Source organism: Pimephales promelas, chromosome 9, assembly GCF_988280905.1.
Source record: "Pimephales promelas chromosome 9, fPimPro1.hap1.1, whole genome shotgun sequence".
NCBI lineage: Eukaryota > Metazoa > Chordata > Actinopteri > Cypriniformes > Leuciscidae > Pimephales > Pimephales promelas.
Genome location: NC_142777.1, coordinates 739,920 through 761,022, shown reverse-complemented (window position 1 = coordinate 761,022; position 21,103 = coordinate 739,920). Strand labels below are relative to the sequence as shown.

Sequence of the window (21,103 nt, the reverse complement as noted above, 5' to 3'; positions counted from 1 at the left end):
ATATAAAGTCAGAATTGCGAGAAATAAAGTCAGAATTGCGAGATATAAAGTCAGAATTGCGAGACATAAAGTCAGAATTGCGAGATATAAAGCCAGAATTGCGAGACATAAAGTCAGAATTGCGAGATATAAAGCCAGAATTGCGAGACATAAAGTCAGAATTGCGAGATATAAATTCAGAATTGTGTGATATAAAGTCAGAATTGCGAGATATAAAGTCAGAATTGTGAGATATATAGTCAGAATTGCGAGATATAAAGTCAGAATTGTGAGATATAAAGCCAGAATTGCGAGACATAAAGCCAGAATTGCGAGATATAAAGTCAGAATTGTGTGATATAAAGTCAGAATTGCGAGATATAAAGTCAGAATTGTGAGATATATAGTCAGAATTGTGAGATATAAAGTCAGAATTGTGAGATATAAAATCAGAATTGCGATATATAGTCAGAATTGTGAGATATAAAGTCAGAATTGCGAGATATAAAGTCAGAATTGTGAGATATAAAGTCAGAATTGCGAGATATAAAGTCAGAATTGCGAGATATAAAGTCAGAATTGTGTGATATAAAGTCAGAATTGCGAGATATAAAGTCAGAATTGTGAGATATAAAGTCAGAATTGTGAGATATAAAGTCAGAATTGTGTGATATAAAGTCAGAATTGCGAGATATAAAGTCAGAATTGCGAGATATAAAGTCAGAATTGTGAGATATAAAGCCAGAATTGCGAGATATAAAGTCAGAATTGCGAGATATAAAGTCAGAATTGTGAGATATAAAGTCAGAATTGCGAGATATAAAGCCAGAATTGCGAGACATAAAGTCAGAATTGCGAGATATAAAGCCAGAATTGCGAGACATAAAGTCAGAATTGCGAGATATAAAGTCAGAATTGCGAGATATAAAGTCAGAATTGCGAGATATAAAGTCAGAATTGTGAGATATAAAGCCAGAATTGCGAGATATAAAGTCAGAATTGCGAGATATAAAGTCAGAATTGTGTGATATAAAGTCAGAATTGCGAGATATAAAGCCAGAATTGCGAGACATAAAGTCAGAATTGCGAGATATAAAGCCAGAATTGCGAGACATAAAGTCAGAATTGCGAGATATAAAGTCAGAATTGCGAGATATAAAGTCAGAATTGCGAGATATAAAGTCAGAAATGCGAGATATAAAGTCAGAATTGCGAGATATAAATTCAGAATTGTGTGATATAAAGCCAGAATTGCGAGATATAAAGTCAGAATTGCGAGACATAAAGTCAGAATTGCGAGATATAAAGTCAAAATTGCGAGATATAAAGTCAGAATTGCGAGATATAAAGTCAGAATTGCGAGATATAAAGTCAAAATTGCGAGATATAAAGTCAGAATTGCGAGATATAAAGTCAGAATTGCGAGATATAAAGTCAAAATTGCGAGATATAAAGTCAGAATTGCGAGATATAAAGTCAGAATTGCGAGATATAAAGTCAGAATTGTGAGATGTAAAGTCAGAATTGTGAGATATAAAGTCAGAATTGTGAGATATAAAGTCAGAATTGCGAGATATAAAGTCAAAATTGCGAGATATAAAGTCAGAATTGCGAGATATAAAGTCAGAATTGCGAGATATAAAGTCAAAATTGCGAGATATAAAGTCAGAATTGCGAGATATAAAGTCAGAATTGCGAGATATAAAGTCGCAATTGCGAGATATAAAGTCAGAATTGCGAGATATAAAGTCAAAATTGCGAGATATAAAGTCAGAATTGCGAGATATAAAGTCAGAAATGCGAGATATAAAGTCAGAATTGCGAGATATAAAATCAGAATTGCGCGATATAGTCAGAATTGCGAGATATAAAGTCAGAATTGCGAGAAATAAAGTCAGAATTGCGAGATATAAAGTCAGAATTGTGTGATATAAAGTCAGAATTGTGAGATATAAAGTCAGAATTGTGAGATATAAAGTCAGAATTGCGAGAAATAAAGTCAGAATTGCGAGATATAAAGCCAGAATTGCGAGATATAAAGTCAGAATTGCGAGATATAAAGTCAGAATTGTGAGATATAAAGTCAGAATTGCGAGAAATAAAGTCAGAATTGCGAGATATAAAGCCAGAATTGCGAGATATAAAGTCAGAATTGCGAGATATAAAGTCAGAATTGTGTGATATAAAGTCAGAATTGCGAGATATAAAGTCAGAATTGCGAGATATAAAGTCAGAATTGCGAGATATAAAGTCAGAATTGTGTGATATAAAGTCAGAATTGCGAGATATAAAGTCAGAATTGCGAGATATAAAGTCAGAATTGCGAGATATAAAGTCAGAATTGCGAGATATAAAGTCAGAATTGTGTGATATAAAGTCAGAATTGCGAGATATAAAGTCAGAATTGCGAGATATAAAGTCAGAATTGTGTGATATAAAGTCAGAATTGCGAGATATAAAGTCAGAATTGCGAGATATAAAGTCAGAATTGTGTGATATAAAGTCAGAATTGCGAGATATAAAGTCAGAATTGTGTGATATAAAGTCAGAATTGTGTGATATAAAGTCAGAATTGTGTGATATAAAGCCAGAATTGCGAGATATAAAGCCAGAATTGCGAGATATAAAGTCAGAATTGCGAGATATAAAGTCAGAATTGTGAGATATAAAGTCAGAATTGCGAGATATAAAGTCAGAATTGTGTGATATAAAGTCAGAATTGTGTGATATAAAGTCAGAATTGTGTGATATAAAGTCAGAATTGTGTGATATAAAGTCAGAATTGTGTGATATAAAGCCAGAATTGCGAGATATAAAGCCAGAATTGCGAGATATAAAGTCAGAATTGCAAGAAAAAAAGACAGAAGTGCGACTTATCTCACAATTCTGACTTTATAACATAATTGCGAGTTTATATGTTGAAATTGTGACATTTTTTCTAAGAATTGTAAGATATAAACTCACTATTGCGACTTATCAGGCCAATTCTAACAATTCTATTCTCAGAATAGTTTATATCTCACAATTCTGACTTTATATCTCGCAATTGTGACTTTATATCTCGCAATTCTGAGAAATAATGTCAGAATTGCGAGAAGTAAACTCGCAATTGTGAGAAAAAAAGTCAGAATTGTTACATAAAAAGTCGCAATTACCTTTTATTTTTTTCATTCTATGGCGGAAACAAGCTTCCATAGAAAACACTAGCTTATTAATAAACAATTAAAATGTCTTCTTGCTATTTTTTCCCCAACACATTTATCATCATTACTCCTGCCAGTGTTTTGTGGCAAGATTTACGTGTCCGTGAGCACAGAATAGGCAAACGTCCCACCCCCAAAATATATAAATTTAAGCAGCCTAATTAAATTAATATTAAAGGAGTTGTTCAGTTTTTAAAAAAAAAACTTTTGCTGATAATTTACTCACCCTCATGTCATCCAATGGGACTTCAATGGGGTCCAAACGGTTCAAGGTCCAAAAGACAGTTTCAGTGCAAACTGTTCAAAGGGCTTTAAACGATTCCAGACGATGAATAAGGGTCTTATCAAGCGAAACGATCGCTCATTTAATAAATAAATAACAAAGTTTAAGTTTTATAAGCTCAAATGCTCGCCTTGCTCTGTTCTGTGATGCGCGTTCGTGACTCTCCTGTCCGACAAAATGAACAAATCTTTTTCAGAGTCAATTTGTTCGTTTTGTTTATTGAATAAACCAAATAATATAATTAAAATAAAATTAGTTAATTATATTAATATAATTAGTTGATACACTAATAAAGTAATAAAATAAAGATTGTGTAAATTGTGGAAGAAATGCTCTACCAGCTCGACCAACATGGTCAGAAACCAGATCAACCATCTGGACCAGCTAGAAGCCAGTCACCATCTTAAACTGGTCTGAGCTGGAGTCTCATCATCATCATCACATCACATGACTGATCATGACTAAAGTCCATGGATCAAACCAGTCCCAGCCGACCCGACACAACGGACGTGTGTTCATCTAAAGAACAGCCGCTTTAAATTTAGTCAACTAACAATGAAGAGTGTGTTTGCCATCAGCCCTTGTGCGGAGTAAAGGCATCCGTTGAAAATGTATTTGTCACGCCAACAAACCATCAGTCCACTGAGAGTGTTAGTGATAGACACATTTTATTGAAGTTACTTTATAAATGTACTATTATTCATAGTATTTCAGTAATTCAACTTAAAACCTAAAACTAACATAATACCAAATGACCATTTTTATCAAGCTTGTATATTTAAGTTCAGTAATTTCACTTAAATGACAATTAATAGGTAATCTTCATTGCCATTTAAGTGAAATTACTGAACTTAAATATACAAGCTTGATAAAAATGATCATTTTAGAAGAAAATTTCAAATGGCATTTAGAGGCTTTTTCATCTGAACTCTTCATATAGACTCATTATATGCAAATTTAAAGCCTTTATTTGTTGTAATTTTGATGATTATGGCTTACAAGCTTATGAAAACCCCAAATTAAAACTGAACTGAACTGATAAAATGAAAAGTAAACGCTGGTGAGGATCGGACACAAAGTGCTGCTGTTTTCTAAGGCTATAGACCGTTGGTCACGTGACCCTCGCACGGCCACTTCCCGTCTCTTACAGCTGCTGTACTTCATACAGTCTTCATTTTCTCCACCAACTCGACCCAGCGGTGAGTTTCCACTTCTCTGAGCCGAGAGCTCTCAAAATCAATCCTTTCCCTCAGCCATCACTGATCACCATCATCAACATAATTAGCCTTCATTTCAAACACACACACACATCATAGCAGAGCAATCACTGCGGCTGCCAGTTCCACAGGTTTGACTGCGGAGAGCTTCATTCCTCTAATTCAACACAACTGATTCATCTCACACGGTTAGCCAAGTTAAACTCCTGGATGAAGGGATTGAGAACTGAAGTACCAAAACAATAGAGTTGGGGGAAACTCTGTCATTATTCACTCCTGATGTGCCAAACCCACATGATGACCTAGTGACGTCGCCACTAGAGGGCGCAAGAGAAAATAGTTCACGTTAGTCACACGAGTTAGTGAGGAAAAATGATAAATCTTCTTAATTGAATATTACGGTCATTACAACTTAAGCTCAGTTGAGAACATCTGGTTAGCACAAAATATAATTTAGATCTCTAGTTTTCATTTGTTAGGCACTTACAATGGAAGGGAATGCGGACCATTTTTGTAGGGTTTAAAAGCAGAAACTTTAAAACTTACAGAACTATGTTAAAAACACTTTGTTTTTTATGAATTTTTACAGCTGTTTTGGGTGTTACGCTTTACAATACCATACACTGAAAAAAATAATATGCTTTATCTAATCAATAAAATTGTGGCAACATATTACAAGCAATATTATTAATTAAATTGTACAAATTAGAATTAATTAGAATATTAATTTGATTAATTATTACTCAATTCTAATTTGTTCAATTTAATAAATAACATTGCTTGCAATCTGTTGCCACAATTTTATTGATTAGATAAAGCATATTCAATTTTACAGTGTATTGTACAGTAGAATTGCAAATAACTTCACAGAGTTGGGGAAAATTACTTTTAAAAGTAATGTGTTCAAATATTGTGCTTCTACAAAAAAACGTAACAATTTTTTTTAAGCAATGCATTTGGATTACACTGTAAAAATTAATATGCTTTATCTAATAAAAAAAATTGACAGCAGTTTACAAGCAATATTATTAATTAAATTTAACAAATTAGAATTGAGTAATAATTAATCAAATTAATTAATTAAAAGTTAACCATTTAAAATGAGTAAAACTTACAACTACACAAAAAAACATAAATGTAAGTCGGTGTTTGTTTTAAAATGCTGGTTTTCTCCTTCAGTGATTCTGCTTGTTAACATCAGGAGTCTTCAATGTTGCCAATATACAATAAAGAGTTCTTAATTAATCTTTGACGTCTGTCTGTTACTGAGGTATTTTTGTTAAATTTTTGTGGTGTAAACTTTACTCATTTTAAATGGTTAACTTTTAAAGAATAATTTGATTACTCAATTCTAATTTGATAATTTTAATTAATAATATTGCTTGTAATCTGTTGCCACAATTCTATTGATTAGATAAAGCATATTCATTTGTACAGTGTAGTTTCTCACCTTGCTTTTACAAAAAAACCTCCATTTTGGCAAAAGTGAAGGTCCTCTCACAGCAGACGTGAAAGAGCCTCAGGCTGAAGGAAATGCAAACTCACGACTGGACAGTAGAGGGCGCAGCCATAAACAACAATTAAACAAATCAGAGGTCTTTCTAAAAGCCATTTTCGCTTTTAATATGATTAAATTGGATCATCGAAGGTCAGCAGCAAAGACATTGGTTAGTAAAGTGAGATTAAAAACATAAAGTATATTAGTGTTATTTAATTATTGCAGATTTGCATAATATTCCGAGTTTACATTTCACTGTTTATTCATTTTGAGGAACACTGAATCTGTATTTGTGTCAGTGGGAGGAGTAAATGTTCACATTAGTCTTGATCTACAATCCCCGTGTTTACACACACATACACACACACACACAATTCCTCTCTACATGAGGAGCTGTCAGTCAATACATGGGAAAACGAAGTTATTTGCATTAGTTATTCAAAAAAAAGTAAGTTTGTAACTACGCCAACTCATTCTGCCCCGCTGACCCCTAACCTATCAGTCCACTGATACTCTAACGAGGGTTAGCTCACATGTAGCTGATGAGTTATTTATAGTTAGTAGAATGTCTAAAGTGGACCAAGTATAACAATCAATTTCTGTAAATTTTGTTTTGTTTTTGTTTTGTGCAGTGTGAGTGTGTGTGTGTGTGTGAGGAGGTGCGCAGCCTCACCGATGAAGCCCAGCTGGGAGAACTCGAGGATCATCCACTCCTCGGACGGCTGCTGCAGGGCAAAGTTCTTCATCGTGGTGAAGTAATTTGGTCGTGCAACAATGTCATCCTCTAACTGTGAGAAAGAGAGAGAGAGAGAGCATGCTGAAGGATCCCAGTCATTTGCATATAATCCTGACATGTTCACTTCTTTTTGTGTGTGTGTGTGTGTGTGGGGGGGGGGGGGGGGGGGGGGATCTAAAGGCTAAACGATGAAGCGTGTAATTTTTCACGAAGTTATTATACTTTGTTATGCCAGCTTAAAGCAGAGTCAACTGTACGTAAAATGATAATTCGGTCCAATTTGTCACATATGCCTTTTATCAAAGGGAGAAGAAAGAAAAACAAACGGTTTTAAATGTTCTCAGATGTTCAGAATTTGTTTCGCTAATACAAGAGTCCAGAAGTTTACTGTAACAGCCGTCCTGGACATGGAAACGTATTATTTAATTGGCGTTGAGATGTTTCTCTGGCAGCAATGGATACGAGATCCGTAAAACACTTCTATGGCATTGATCATGTGAGTCTTAGAGTTTACCCATAACTAAAACCATTAAATAAAACAATGTACTTCAATACAATAAATATTAACTGCAGGGTGGTATGACCAAAAATCTATTATTAAACATATAATACACTTCAAATGGTTATTCATATACAGTTGTGGTCAGAATTATTGGCACCCCTGGTAAATATGATCAAAGATGGTAATAAAATGAAATTAATCCTTTCATTGAAAGTGGAATTTATTAAATGAATGTAAGTGTGATTTGGCTTAATCGTACCTGTACGTAGTAGGTTCCTTTAGTCTGGGCGTACATCATCAGGAAGCAGTAATCCAGGTTCTGCTTCGTTCTCCACCTGCAAAAACATCCAGCGTACGCTTTACGAAGAGTACGACATCCACAAACACACAGACGGAAGATGATAAGGGCTCACAGAGACCTCAGTGAGGGATGTGTTGTTAAAGTATGAAGCATAAAAATGACAACAAACGTCTCACAAAAATAGTCTGTATGAGTTTGTTTGCTATTCCGAGTCTTCTAAGACCCTGTGAGGAACAGAGTTTCAGAACTTCAGTTAAGAAAACCATCTCACCACTGACGTCAGGTACAATGCAGAAGTACATCAATAATGACTGTAATTTACTTTATTATTCACTTAAAAATTAGGGCTGGGTAATAAATATCGATTTCTCGATATTAATCGATTGTCATTTTTACGAACCGATATCGATTCTTAAATCTCAAGAATCGATTAGTCATCCTGTTTCATTTGAATGAATGGGACATTGTAATCGCGGCTGCGCGCATCCAAAAAATCGCAATAATCTTTGTCCTTTGTTACTATTGCTATGAAACAAAGTCTCAATTTTCAAATCACGTCCATTTTCTTTAGGAATTCAAAAACATAAATAGCGTTTTGTCGCTGTGACGTGAGATCGCTCTGGAGAAGCAGCAGCGCTGATCTCTCTTCCGGCTTAATAATACCAGTCACAGCGCCAAATAAACATGAATGAGCATCTGAAAGTGTGTTAAAGATACAGTACAACTTATCCAAATCCGGATCATGTCACATTGATTCACTCAATCAGCGTTTCAACCGTGGAAAGACGTCAGTTAAACAGCTTGTAATCAATGTATCGTCATATTTACCTCAGAAAACCCACATCAACTCGTTAGTCAGCTAGAATAAATAACTCTAGAGAGGAGCATTTTGCTAAATATATACACTATATTACATATGCATTATAATCTGAATGTTCTTCAATATAATGCATATTTGAATAAATCTGGCAAGTTTTTATGACAGCCACCATTTAAATGTTTATATTTTATATAATCTTCTTATTATAAAAAAAAATAAAAGTATAATTTAAGTGTTTGTATAGCTACAAAACAGTTCATTATTACCTTCATATTAGGCTAATGAAGCCTATAGGCTACAACTAGACTCCCATAGTTTACAGCATTAGTTAAGAGATTTGATTCCCTTGAGAAAATTTGTCATTTATTGTAACTGATATCCAAAATAATCAATATTGAATCGAATCGAAATCGAATTGCAAGCTTGTGAATCGAAATCGAATCGAATTGTAAAATTTGTGTCAATACCCAGCCCTATTAAAAATACTGTTCCTTTAAAGGTGAAGTGTGGAAACAGAACTCTTGAACTCTCGTCCATCTGCCATTGGTCAGTCAAACTGAAAGTCCCGCCCCACAATCGAGCCGTTGGTTGAGACAACGCTGCTATGTTTGGCAGAGAATGGAGTCTCTAGTGAACAAAACAATCTTTTCCTGATTTTCTAAAATCGAGTTGACAGTTCTGCCTAATATACTGTATGAGATCACTAGTTGGTTAACTGGTAAAGTATGCGACTTATGGTTTATGAAATATTGCTAGTGTCTGGAAATGAATGGGGACTTTTGAGATATGACCGTATGATTTTTTATGACATGATGAGAACAACAAGAGAGCCGTTTCTCTGAATATCAGCATGACTGCACATTTGATTTGATAATACAGAAGTCAATATTACGTGACACTTTAGTCAATACTGTCTGTTAAAGAAAAGAGCCATTCTGAACACTATATTATTATCCAATAATGCAATGATCCAGTCATGAAAACAAGCATCCGCTCTGTTCTCGAATGAATCACATGTTTTGATCAAATTGGTTGAGTGAATCATACAATGACTCACTCATTTAGACACTTGCTGAAACAGTTTTACTTTCATAATCAAAAGTATCATTGCCTTTTTCCATCGTTATTTATTTAACGTTTAAGCTTTTGTAGTTAAAACATGAATCTCATAACATTATGTGTGTAATTTCAGTGTAAATGCATTTTACACTGAGGTAAATAAACCTGAATGCAAACTTATTTAAAAAAAAAAATCAGCCTATCAACGGCTTACTCTGTCTCTGCATATACTAGGATAGGAGAAGTATTATTTCTTTAATGAACGACACATGCCGAATGCAACAGATGGTGTGGAAACGATAAACGCACAAGCCTATCTCTGAGTGTGTCGGTTTAACATAAACATACACACACACACACACACACACACAAACAGAGTGTGTTGCTGTGAGGCGAGCCCTGCCGCAAGGAAGCGATCTGACAGACGCACCATACGTGTACATTCACACACATTTACATCAGAGTTTCTAATCTGATCTGTTCAACACACACACACACACACACCCGCGGGATAAACTCTTAACAGGCTGAGTGTCCAGCATTCAACACACACAAACGTTAATGCAAACGCATCAGAGGAGAGAGAGATGACAGAGATCGGCCGAGCGCTCCAGGAAGAACAGCAGAAAAACATGGATAAACCGTCAGTTTGAGCATGATGATACCAGCAGAAACACACACCTGTGGAACGACGGAGTAACTCGTCTCACTTTGAAATTAAATTTTGATATGTTTTATCTTACTTCAAGGGCATCCAAGATGTAGGTGTCTTTGTTTCCACAGTATTTTCAATTTTGACATTTTTCAGTCAAACCGTTGTTGTCTATCAGTCATACACTGGAGGCTAAGGGGTCCACCAAAGTCCAAATTAAACATGATTTAATGACTCGTAAATGTAAGTACACACTGATGGCCTAAGACACGAAACGAGCGGTTTGTGTGAGAAAACCAACAGTATTTATATCGTTTTACCTCGTGTAATCATAGCCATGACAAAATGATCTGACGGCACGGGCGCTTCGGTCTGGAAGTGATCGACGTCACTCTTTGTTTATACAGAGATTTCGTAAGTTTTACCTTTCACTAAACATATTTAGATATACGGGAAACCGCAATGGAAGATGATTTCGGTATATCTAAATATGTTTAGTAAAAGGTAAAACTTCCGAAATCTCCGTGTAAATATTGAGTGACGTCACACGCAAGCGATCACTTCCGGCGTAACATTGAACTGATTCAGTTCGGTTCAGTTGGACATTGAACAACTGATTCAGATCACTGTGATTACAAGAGGTAAAACGATATAAATACTGTTGGTTTTCTCACACAAACCGCTCATTTCGTGTCTTAGGCCATCAGTGTGTACTTACATTTACGAGTCATTAAATCATGTTTAATTTGGACTTTGGTGGACCCCCTTAGCCTCCAGTGTATGACTGATAGACAACAACGGTTTGACTGAAAAATGTCAAAATTGAAAATGCTGTGGAAACAAAGACACCTACATCTTGGATGCCCTTGAGGTAAGATAAAACATATCAAAAATTAATTTCAAAGTGAACTATCCCTTTAACTGCAGCACAACAAACACACACACACTGACTGACGGACGAGAAGCGCAGCGTTACCTGACCCGCTCTTTAGGGTCCCCGAACGACTCTTTGAGGTGAGAGAAGTCTGGGTAGAAGTGGACAGACGGAGAGATGATCTCCAGCAGCCCGGACTGAATCTCCACTGGGAACCTGAACACACACACACACACACACACACAGAGGAAGAGCAGAGGTTCAGTGCGCTGCAAACACAACTATATATACACATCGATACCACATTCTTTCTGACTTTACTGCTTATGTTAAACTTTTGTTAAAATGTCCAAGCTGCTCCTTTCCATATAATCAAAAAGAATGTGAATGTACAGGTTTGAAGGACATATTGAAAGGACACACACACACACACACACACAGGGCTGATGTGGGACACACACTGAAGCGGAGGAACTCTAACACCCAGAGGACGAGTTTCCCGTCAGTTCTTCTGCTATTGTCCTCTAAAGCATGCGGGGGGAAAGTGTGCAGTCACACACACACACACACACACACACACACACACACACACACACCGGGGAAACTCCAGCAGATAGTGATGGGAAGCTAGGGTACTCACAGGCGCTTGATGTTTTCAGCAACACTATTTGCATATTGTTGATCCGTCTGTAAAACAAAGCAAGAACCAGAGCTGACTTCCAGAAAACACACAATCAATCTTTCCCAATCAACGCGTTCACCTTTGAGCCGGACGAGTGTGTGTAGCAGTGTGTGGATGGATGTTAGAAGTATAATGTCGGTTCTCATTGCCTGACTTTTCCTGCTAAAGAGATTATAGTGTGTGTGAAGAAGTCGAACTGTCCAATAATGGACTCTTTCCACTATAAAACAGCAGATGGACTTCAGCGTTCAGACTCAATCTCACGGGTCGCTCTAAACACGACTCGAGTACGGCATATTCCTGGAGCTTACAAACTGAATCGATTGACTGTATTTTTGGTAAACAGCAGTGTAATTCATCCATGCACATCATTGGTTGTGCAAATTCATGTGCTCTGAAAATCTTTAAGGCTGAAGTTGAGTGTCAGGTTTTGAGGTTTAGATTGAACATGTTGAGCATTGGCGGGATTAGCCTACTACTTGTACAATGCCGTTCACGTCCTCGTAGTGTTCATAGTGGACATGAACGGGTCCAAGTAGATCATCATTAGGGTTGGGTATCGTTTGAATTTGAACGATTCCGATTCCTTGTTTCGATTCCGGTTCCTAACGATTCTCGATTCCGATTCTTTTAAGAGGCAGGGTCAAAAAAGTTTAGCTAACCTTGCTAACCAACGGCCTTTCTGAAGGAAATACTCCTTCTGTAAAAATACTCCTTTTGTCACAAATTTTGCATTTTGCCGAGATTTCGTTATTTTTAGAAAAGTGAAGCCACACTTTGGATCGCCGACGTAAGCTACTCATGTTCGACTCGCGTGGTTATGCCAACACTTCCGGTAGACGCTTCTTCGTTGGTGTTGTTCAGCGGTTTCTTCTTCCGCTCGGCGGACTGTGAATATCGAAACTAGGAATCGAATTTTTTTCTTTTGAACGATTCCGGGAAAAACGAAAAGTTAGTCTCGGTTCCAATCGATACTCGATTCTCGATACCCAACCCTAATCATCATGTTGTCATCTCCTAATTATGATTCTTATTTTAATTCCTCATGGCACAATCAAGACCCGCCCTACATCTGTTCTGGTTTCAGAAGCGTTTCTCCCGGACATACGGCACAATAGAGAAAAGAAGACTGCTATTTCAGTTTGATGAAGACTTGAAGTGTTGAAATGCTCTAGAGCGGTGTCGATGGAGTCAGTCTAACAGGGAAACTCCAGGACGAGGGTGTACTGTGAGGATACACACATCTCTCATCACAGACTCATTGTGTTGAGAATTATCCTGAGACGCAGAGAAGAGAACAGTGATAATGATGATGATGAGGAAACACCTGCAGAAACTTTCCAGAGAAGTGGGAAACGCACAGAAAACTTGCAGAAACACCATTCTGACCCCTCTAGTGTCACGTCAGCTACTCTTCAGGACGCTTTAATCACAGGATCAAACACACCACGCATTTCTCTTAAAAACTGCTGAAAGTGTGTCAATGAGACGGAAACATTTGAACATTTCCTGATGAAGATGTGTGTAGCGCTTTCAGAGGACAAACGTTTCGTTTCGTTCAGCTTATGTCCGTTCGGCCGCGGGTGTTTGAAGCACAGAGTGTCCGGAGTGTTTTTCACATGTTGCTGTTACAGTAGCATCATAAAGATGATATATAAAGATTTAAAGATGCTTTACAGAATGGGTTACCAGCTCAAGTAAAAAAGTAAACCCTTTAGTGATAATCCTCAAGGCCACGATATACTCATGGCAAAGGTGATGTATAATTTATCCATGCACATAATTACTTTTTTTAGTTAATGTGGAATAATTAAAATAATCTTTTAGGGCCGTGATACATGTTCTTTTTGGTTGTCCAATCTTTCGTTCTTTGCTTTAGGGTAAAAAGATGATTTATAGCAATAGAGGGTATGCGCGTGACGTCCCCGTCGGCCCGAGTGCTGCAGTTCCTCACAGTGAGTGGCAGAAAGACTGAGCGGCTGTATATGTGTTCAGCGAAACGCAAACAACACATATAAAGTGGGAAAGAGCTTTGCGGTTGACTGTACAACTAGATTTCACAAAAAATCGGAGGTATATTTTTACAGACTGCGATAGAAAGAGGAGCAAATGGATCGAAACAACTGGACTCCAGTCAGCCAAAGGTGGATTTGCAGTTATCATTTTGTGTCAATATGCTGAATTTAGCTGTAAAACCATACCCAAATATTTAGGGCCCAAGCCCTGAAAGGGCGAAGGCCCTATTGTTTTCCTTGGGATTATTTATTATTCTTACATATTATTATTATTTTTTTACTAACTTTTGGGAACTTTTGGGGCCCTTAATGTGCTCAAAAACTCTTGAAACTTTGCACACGGGTCAGAACACGCGGCCATCAGGGCCGGGCTGAAGATAGTCCCCGGGCGAAGTCCAAAAACTTGGTCCATAAATCAAACACGCTTGCATGTAATAATATGAAACTCGGTACACATATAGATCTCATCGTTTCATATATACTTCGCACTTTTACTTTTTACCCCAGCCCAACAGGAAGTCGGCTATTGAGGGTTGTTTGTAAAACGCATGCAATGGAATTTAAAGTACTTCTCAAAGAGAATTCAAAGAAATGCCACAAAACGCGGTCAGCATGAAGTCAAGACATTGAGGATGAAAGTTTGCGAGGGGATTTTTGATGTCTCGAACGGTTTGGCCGTGGCGAGGAAACAAAATTATGGCGAGAAATGTGAAACAGGAAGTGTGTCATAACTTCACCATACATTAACTGATCTTGATGAAACTTCAGCAGTGTGTTCGCTGTAAGAGGACGTTCACATGGATGTGACTATTGTGAGTCAAAGTTATAGCGCCACCAACTGGCAGCAGGAAGTGTCACTTTCTAAATGCTTTGAAATCACCTTCTTATTTTTACACCTTCTTATCTGTACAATGTAAATACATGGCAGATGTAGACCTGTGAATGGATTCTTGATATCTTTGATACTGTTGCCGTGGCAACGCATCAAACTTTACCATTTTTTAGGATGCTTTTGAGACTCTTAGCATGCTTGAAATTGCATGAAACTCGACAGACACATCACATTTATTAGCCAGTAGACATGTGCAAAGTTTCAGAAACGGGCGTGGTGAGGGCTCAGTAGCGCCACCTTTTGACAAAAGTCGGGTTGTTAGTTTTAACTACAGTTACAAAAATCGGTATGTATATTGTACTCCTCGAGCCGGACAACTTTCTAATTCACACACATTAACTCGGACCAACAGAAAGTCAGATATTTTGGTTTGAATACGGTGAGCCTCTCTCTGAGCCTACGTCTCTGTATGGCAAGCCCTTTTAACATTTAAAAGCTAAATTTGCCTATCCGGAATTAACATTGTAGATATCAACAACGTCTTTCTGACTAGTTGTAATTACATTTTGGATAGTTTGTATTATCATTTAAAATATCTGTAACGTAATCAAAACGACAGATAGAGTATGGCAAGCCGTTTTAACATTTAATGAAAGTATTGTTTGTATTGTTATATTTATATATATTAACAACTCATCAATTAAATATTTATCATTGCATATTCTGCATTATTGGATGTTTTACATCCAATAATACAGAATATGCAATGATAAATATGTTTTTTTAATAAAAAAAAAACTATAAAGTTTTAGGGCTGGACGATATGATGATATATATACACACTCTAAAAATGCTGGGTTGTTTTAACCCAATTTTGGGTCAAATATGGACAAACCCAGCCATTGGGTTACACTTTTAAATTACATTTTTAACCCAATGTTTGAGTTTGTCCATATTTGACCCAAAATTGGGTTAAAACAACCCAGTATTTTTTAGAGTGTAGGCTATATATAACACTGATATAAGTGATCACCCGGATTTAGACCTATATTGTATTTATATAAAGCATTCACAGGCAAATTTGCTTTGTGTTTAGGTCTATATTGCTTTTATTTCCGCGGTGTCGAAATCAGGCAAACATAAATGTTAGGCAACACGATTCCTGGCTGCATGTCAATATCCATGGATCACTGGATCTTCAGTGAGTTGTAAGGAACACTATATTGAGTCCAACATTTAGTTTAAATTGATCAAATTGTTCGTATTAGTCGCATTTTCCCCTATTAAATCCAGTCACGCTTCAGATCTTTTGCCACTCAGTCAGGCTGACTCTGAGGGGGTCGATCCGGTGGGAAAGTGACGTCAGTGCATTCCCTCTATTGATGCAGTGTACTGCTTTACAGGAAGAAGTTTTATGTAAAACAGTGTATAACTTCAGTTTCAGCTCTAAAGCAGCTCTATATATGCAAATTACACGAGTCTGAACAAGTCTCAGGTGTGTGGAAAACACATTTACTGTTCATATAACACACTCACAGAATGTACTTTATTAAGGAGCAATATGTAAGTTCTTCATCAAGAAGCAAATTAATCAAATTAATCTTTTTTGTTTTTGTCTGGTTCATATTTCACACAAAAACGATCATTTTGTCACCCTGATGTCATTCAAAACTCAAATGATTTCTTTTTTTATTCACAGGAACACAAACAGAGGAATCTGAAGATTGCGCCGGTCGTTCTTCTCCAGGCAATTACTATGAATGAGAAATATTGTTTTTCAGTGAATACATTTCAGTTCTTTCCAGTAATTTCAGTGAATTTTGGTTCTCACATAAAACTATTAGAATATAGTGCATGAGTCATATGAACCATTTTACAATAATTATGCGTTTCATTTTTGGGTGAATTATCCTTTTAACACGCTGGGAATGACAGCAAACAAGAAGACTGGGCTCTAGATGTGTATTGTATACCCTTACAGAAATAATATTATGATTAAATGAGATAAGGCACGTTCGTACGTTATCCCCACAGTAAAAGGTGTGTGTATACACAACACAGACATAACTCTCTCTCTCTCACACACACACGCCGTTCACTGCCGCCAGTTATGAACTCCAGTCAATGTTAATTAAAGTGAAGTGGCTCAAACACACTCAACAGTGTACAGTGTGTGTGTGTGTGTGTAGGGCACAATGTCCTTCAGATAGAGTGTGGTGAAACACAGGATGACGCTTTACTCATTCATCACAATACATCACTGTAATATACTGTAATCTAAAGAAATCTGTTTCATATATATATCAAGAAGTTTGGTTTAAGAAAAGAGATGATGCACAACACACAGATCTCATTCCTGGGATTCATAAGTAAAATGCTTTCGGATCCGTGTAGTGATCTCACCTCTGCTATGAAGACGACGATCACACAGTCCTCCTTCTCGGCCGGACTCAGCTCGGACATCAGCGAGCTCAGCGTGTCCGTCAGGTACGTGTGCACCTCTCGCTTCACACTGGGGACGCCCAACACTATCGACACTGAGAGAGAGAGAGAGAGAGATGCTCTAATCAGCCCTGTGTGCATTTACTGTTCACATTACACACACAACCCCTAAACCTACCTATCACACACACACACACACACACACCCCAGAGAGCGTCCACTCGGACAGGCCGTGAGCCAGGACAGAGACGGAGGGCCAGTACATCTCATTTGAGTCTCCGCCTGGTCCAGTAGAGGAGGAGAGTCTCTCTAGGGGGAGTTCTGCCACTTTCTTACACTTTTCTTTTATTATGTTAAATCGTGCCTACAGAAACCTGCAACCCTTTATTAAGACTGTGCTGTTGTATGCCTAAAAGCTTCATTAAAAGGATAAAAGGAGGATGAAAGGAGGATAAAGGAGTAATGACGACAGAGAACCATGCCTGGACATCATGATGGCTTTTGTTTTAGTTTATGCGGCAGTCGCAGTCGTCTCGTTTGTTTATTTTGTGATTAAAGTAATGTTCGCTGTTTTCTGATTCCCGCCTCCTCCTTCAGCATTCAGTAACACTCGCCTCTGAGATGCTGAACACACACATTCAACACTCAACTGAACTTGGCTTATTTTTTAACCCAAATGCTGGGTTATTTATCTGTTTATAACTTTTTTTTAAACCAAATACTGCTTTTTTTCTATCGTTAATACTTTAACCCAAATGCAGGGATATGTATTTCAACCCAAATGCTGGAATATGTTTAACCAAAATGCTGGGTTATTTAAAAAAAAACTTTTTAAACCCAAACGCTGGGTTATTTAATTTTTTTTAAATACTCTTAAGTTTTAACCCAAATGCTGTTTTTTTAAATAAATACTTTTTTTAACCCAGATGCTGGGTTATTTGTTGTTTATGTGGACTCCCTGCAGCTGTACCAGGGTTGTGGCGACACAACCTCTAGATTAACCCTCAGGTGCTCTTCGTTTCGGAGTCACACTTGTTATCTTCCCGGTCAAAAGTGACCGGACACCTAAAAATGAAACTTTCTCCATCCCAGTAAAACCGATGCAATTTATTTTAGTTCTATAATATTTATTCTTTTTAATTTAGTATTTTGAGACAATTTAATTGAATTTATTAATATTTATGCAATATTTATGGTTCATTTTTGCCATGGAAAAATATATATATTTTTCTATACTGTATATATATATATATATCTTTTTTTTTTTTCAAAAAAAAATATTAATGCAGTATTTTAGTTTAATATAGAGTCTAGGCCTTCAGAAAAAATATTTTTCTGAAAACAAATATTCAGAAAGAAAATTAGCACCATCTGGTTACAGTATAGAGAAAAAGCGTAGAATCATGGTGTGACCACTAGATGGCATGTACAGCTCTCTATGGAGAGGCATGTGAATTCCCCAGCTGTTTATGAACACATTTGTTGTTGTTATTGTTGGTGGATTTGAATATATAGTTGAAACAATCTCAATAACTATTTCTTATAAAAAAAATTGACAAACAAAAATTCACAATTTTCTTTTCTTCATTTTTTTTTTACAATTTCCCCTTCATTTCCTATGGGGGTCATTTTTGACCAAAGACCACAAGTGTCACTATTTTTTTAAGACCACTTAGCATGCTCAGATCATGACCTCAATTTTTTTGTGTGTTCACATACATAATGCCATAAAAGTCACGAAGTTTCGTAACACTGCGATGAAGCTGTGATTTTTAAAAATTCAAAACATACTTTTTTTAATCATAATTTATTGGTGTGTATGTGTATAAAAGTGTGTGTGTGTGTGTGTGTGTGTTGGTGGGTGTGTCTGTTTTGCACTCTAGATGTTGTAGAGTGTCACCCCTTTCCTGCGGTGTACCTTTTTTTTTTTAATTGTGGCCGATTTGTCGATTGTACATACAAAAATTCAGAGAATTTTTTTTTTGTCATTTTCCCATTCATTTCCTATGGGTCGATCATTTTTGACAGAAGAGCACAAGTGTGACTCATTTTTTACGATTTCACCACAATTTTTTTGTGTGTTCACATACCCAATGCCATAAAAGTCACCAAGTTTCGTAATTTTCTGAAGAAGCTGTGATTTTTAAATATTCAATATTAAATAATGTGTATAAAAGTGTGTGTGTATGTGTGTGCGTAGGGGTGGGTATGTCTGTTTTGTACTCTTGATGTTTTAGAGTGTCACCCCTTCAATGCTGAGCACTTTTTTTCTGAATCGTGGCCGATTTGTAGATTGTACACACAAAAATTCTCAACGTTTTTGTGTTTTTGTCAGTTTCCAATTCATTTTCTATGGGTCGGTCATTTTTGACCGAAGAGCACAAGTGTGACTCATTTTTTACAACCACTTAGCATGCTCGGATCATGACCTCAATTGTTTTTTGTGTTCACATACCCAATGCCATAAAAGTCACCAAGTTTCGTAACATTCAGATGAAGCTGCGATTTTTAACATTTCAAAACAAAAATTTTACGGTCAGAAATGACCGAAGAGCACCTGAGGGTTAAATGAATGTAGTGGCACACTGACTGTCATTTTTATTTTTTATTTTTTTACTTCTTTTTTTTTTTACCCAAATGCTTTGTTATTTTTGTAAAATAATTGTTTTAACCCAAATGCTGGGTTATATATATATATACAGTTTTAACCCAAATGCTGGGTTATTTGTCGTTTATGTGGACTGTGCCACACTGACCTCCGGTGCGCCCCTGTCCGACGTGCACGGCCGGCTGGAGGCTGCTCTCCTTGGCCAGCAGGTGAGGCAGATGGTGGAAGATGCTGGGCAGCTGAAGAACATTCTTACTGCTGGTCACGTTCCACAGCTTCAGCTTGGTCTCATCTGAAAGAGAAAGCGCAATCACACATAGATGAGTGTCTGTCGCAGTCGATGTTTCAACTATTGACACATGATCCTGGATCGACAGTCCTTGCGGCTGCTGGAGTAACACACGTTAACCCTATAAAGCCTACTGTACCGCTCATGTCTTATACACACATTCCTCAAGTGATCAAACCTTTGCTGAAACACCTGTTGCACACAATCTACTACAGTCCTTCTGTTGACTGAATGATACTTTAGACTTTATTAGCGAGTAAAAATCTCAACTGAACGCAAGAATAACTGATATTTCAATATAAACACTTGCTGAGCTTTACTTATCAGCCTCACATGTGGAACACAACTTGCTTACATTCATGGCTTTCATTTTCTTGCAGTTTTAGAGTAAAAAGTAAAACGATTTTGAAAATATACATTTCATATAAACATTTACATTAGTGTTATTGCAAACTTTTCATTTTTTAAAACTTTGTTCACTTCAGCAATAATCTACCAAGTGTCGTCTTTGAAAAGAGATCAATCTCTCTGACGAGTCAAACATGTCTGTGTTCAAGATTTACCACAGTTTACATTGGCAATGTAATTTTCAGGTCTATGCTTAAAAACTGCACTGTAAAAAATAAACCGTACATTTTACGGTAAAAAAACGGCAGCTGTGGTTGCCAGAACTTTACCGTTAAAAATACGGTAGGAACGTTAATGGCTCTACAGACTTAACTTAAAATTTACAGTAATAAACCGTATTTTATTCTCTGATAAAATGTTGATTTACCAACTTATTGATGTATTGATATCTGTTTTAGACCATTGTAATATACTGACAACCATCAATCATCACAGCAGTGATGAGTTACATGCGCAATCACAGCTCAACACAAGTGAACACTTGTATAAAGCAATACTTATTTAAAGAAGCTGCACAATGTCATTCACACAAACATTAAACGCCATCATGGTAACACACATGAAATTAAAAAAAAAATGCAATAAACATTAATTTAACAACATATAACCCTAATGTACATAACTGATTAGAAAAAAAACAACAATAAAACTATGAGGAACCATAGTTATTTCAACAAAAATACATCAAATGTGAAGCGTCACG

The 21,103-nt window shown here is 36.6% G+C and overlaps 1 protein-coding gene across 1 annotated transcript in view; it reads right to left on the bottom strand.

Annotated features, from left to right (window-relative positions):
• Window positions 1-21,103, bottom strand: part of mgat4b (alpha-1,3-mannosyl-glycoprotein 4-beta-N-acetylglucosaminyltransferase B) — a 115,562-nt gene that overhangs the window by 21,267 nt on the left and 73,192 nt on the right. The window contains exons 3-8 of the mRNA XM_039653736.2: window positions 19,852-19,995; window positions 17,057-17,190; window positions 11,765-11,811; window positions 11,227-11,340; window positions 7,678-7,753; window positions 6,854-6,968 (exon numbers count right to left, since the gene is read on the bottom strand). Coding sequence (XP_039509670.1) covers window positions 6,854-6,968; window positions 7,678-7,753; window positions 11,227-11,340; window positions 11,765-11,811; window positions 17,057-17,190; window positions 19,852-19,995 — 630 coding nt within the window. The remainder of the gene's footprint in view (window positions 1-6,853; window positions 6,969-7,677; window positions 7,754-11,226; window positions 11,341-11,764; window positions 11,812-17,056; window positions 17,191-19,851; window positions 19,996-21,103) is intronic.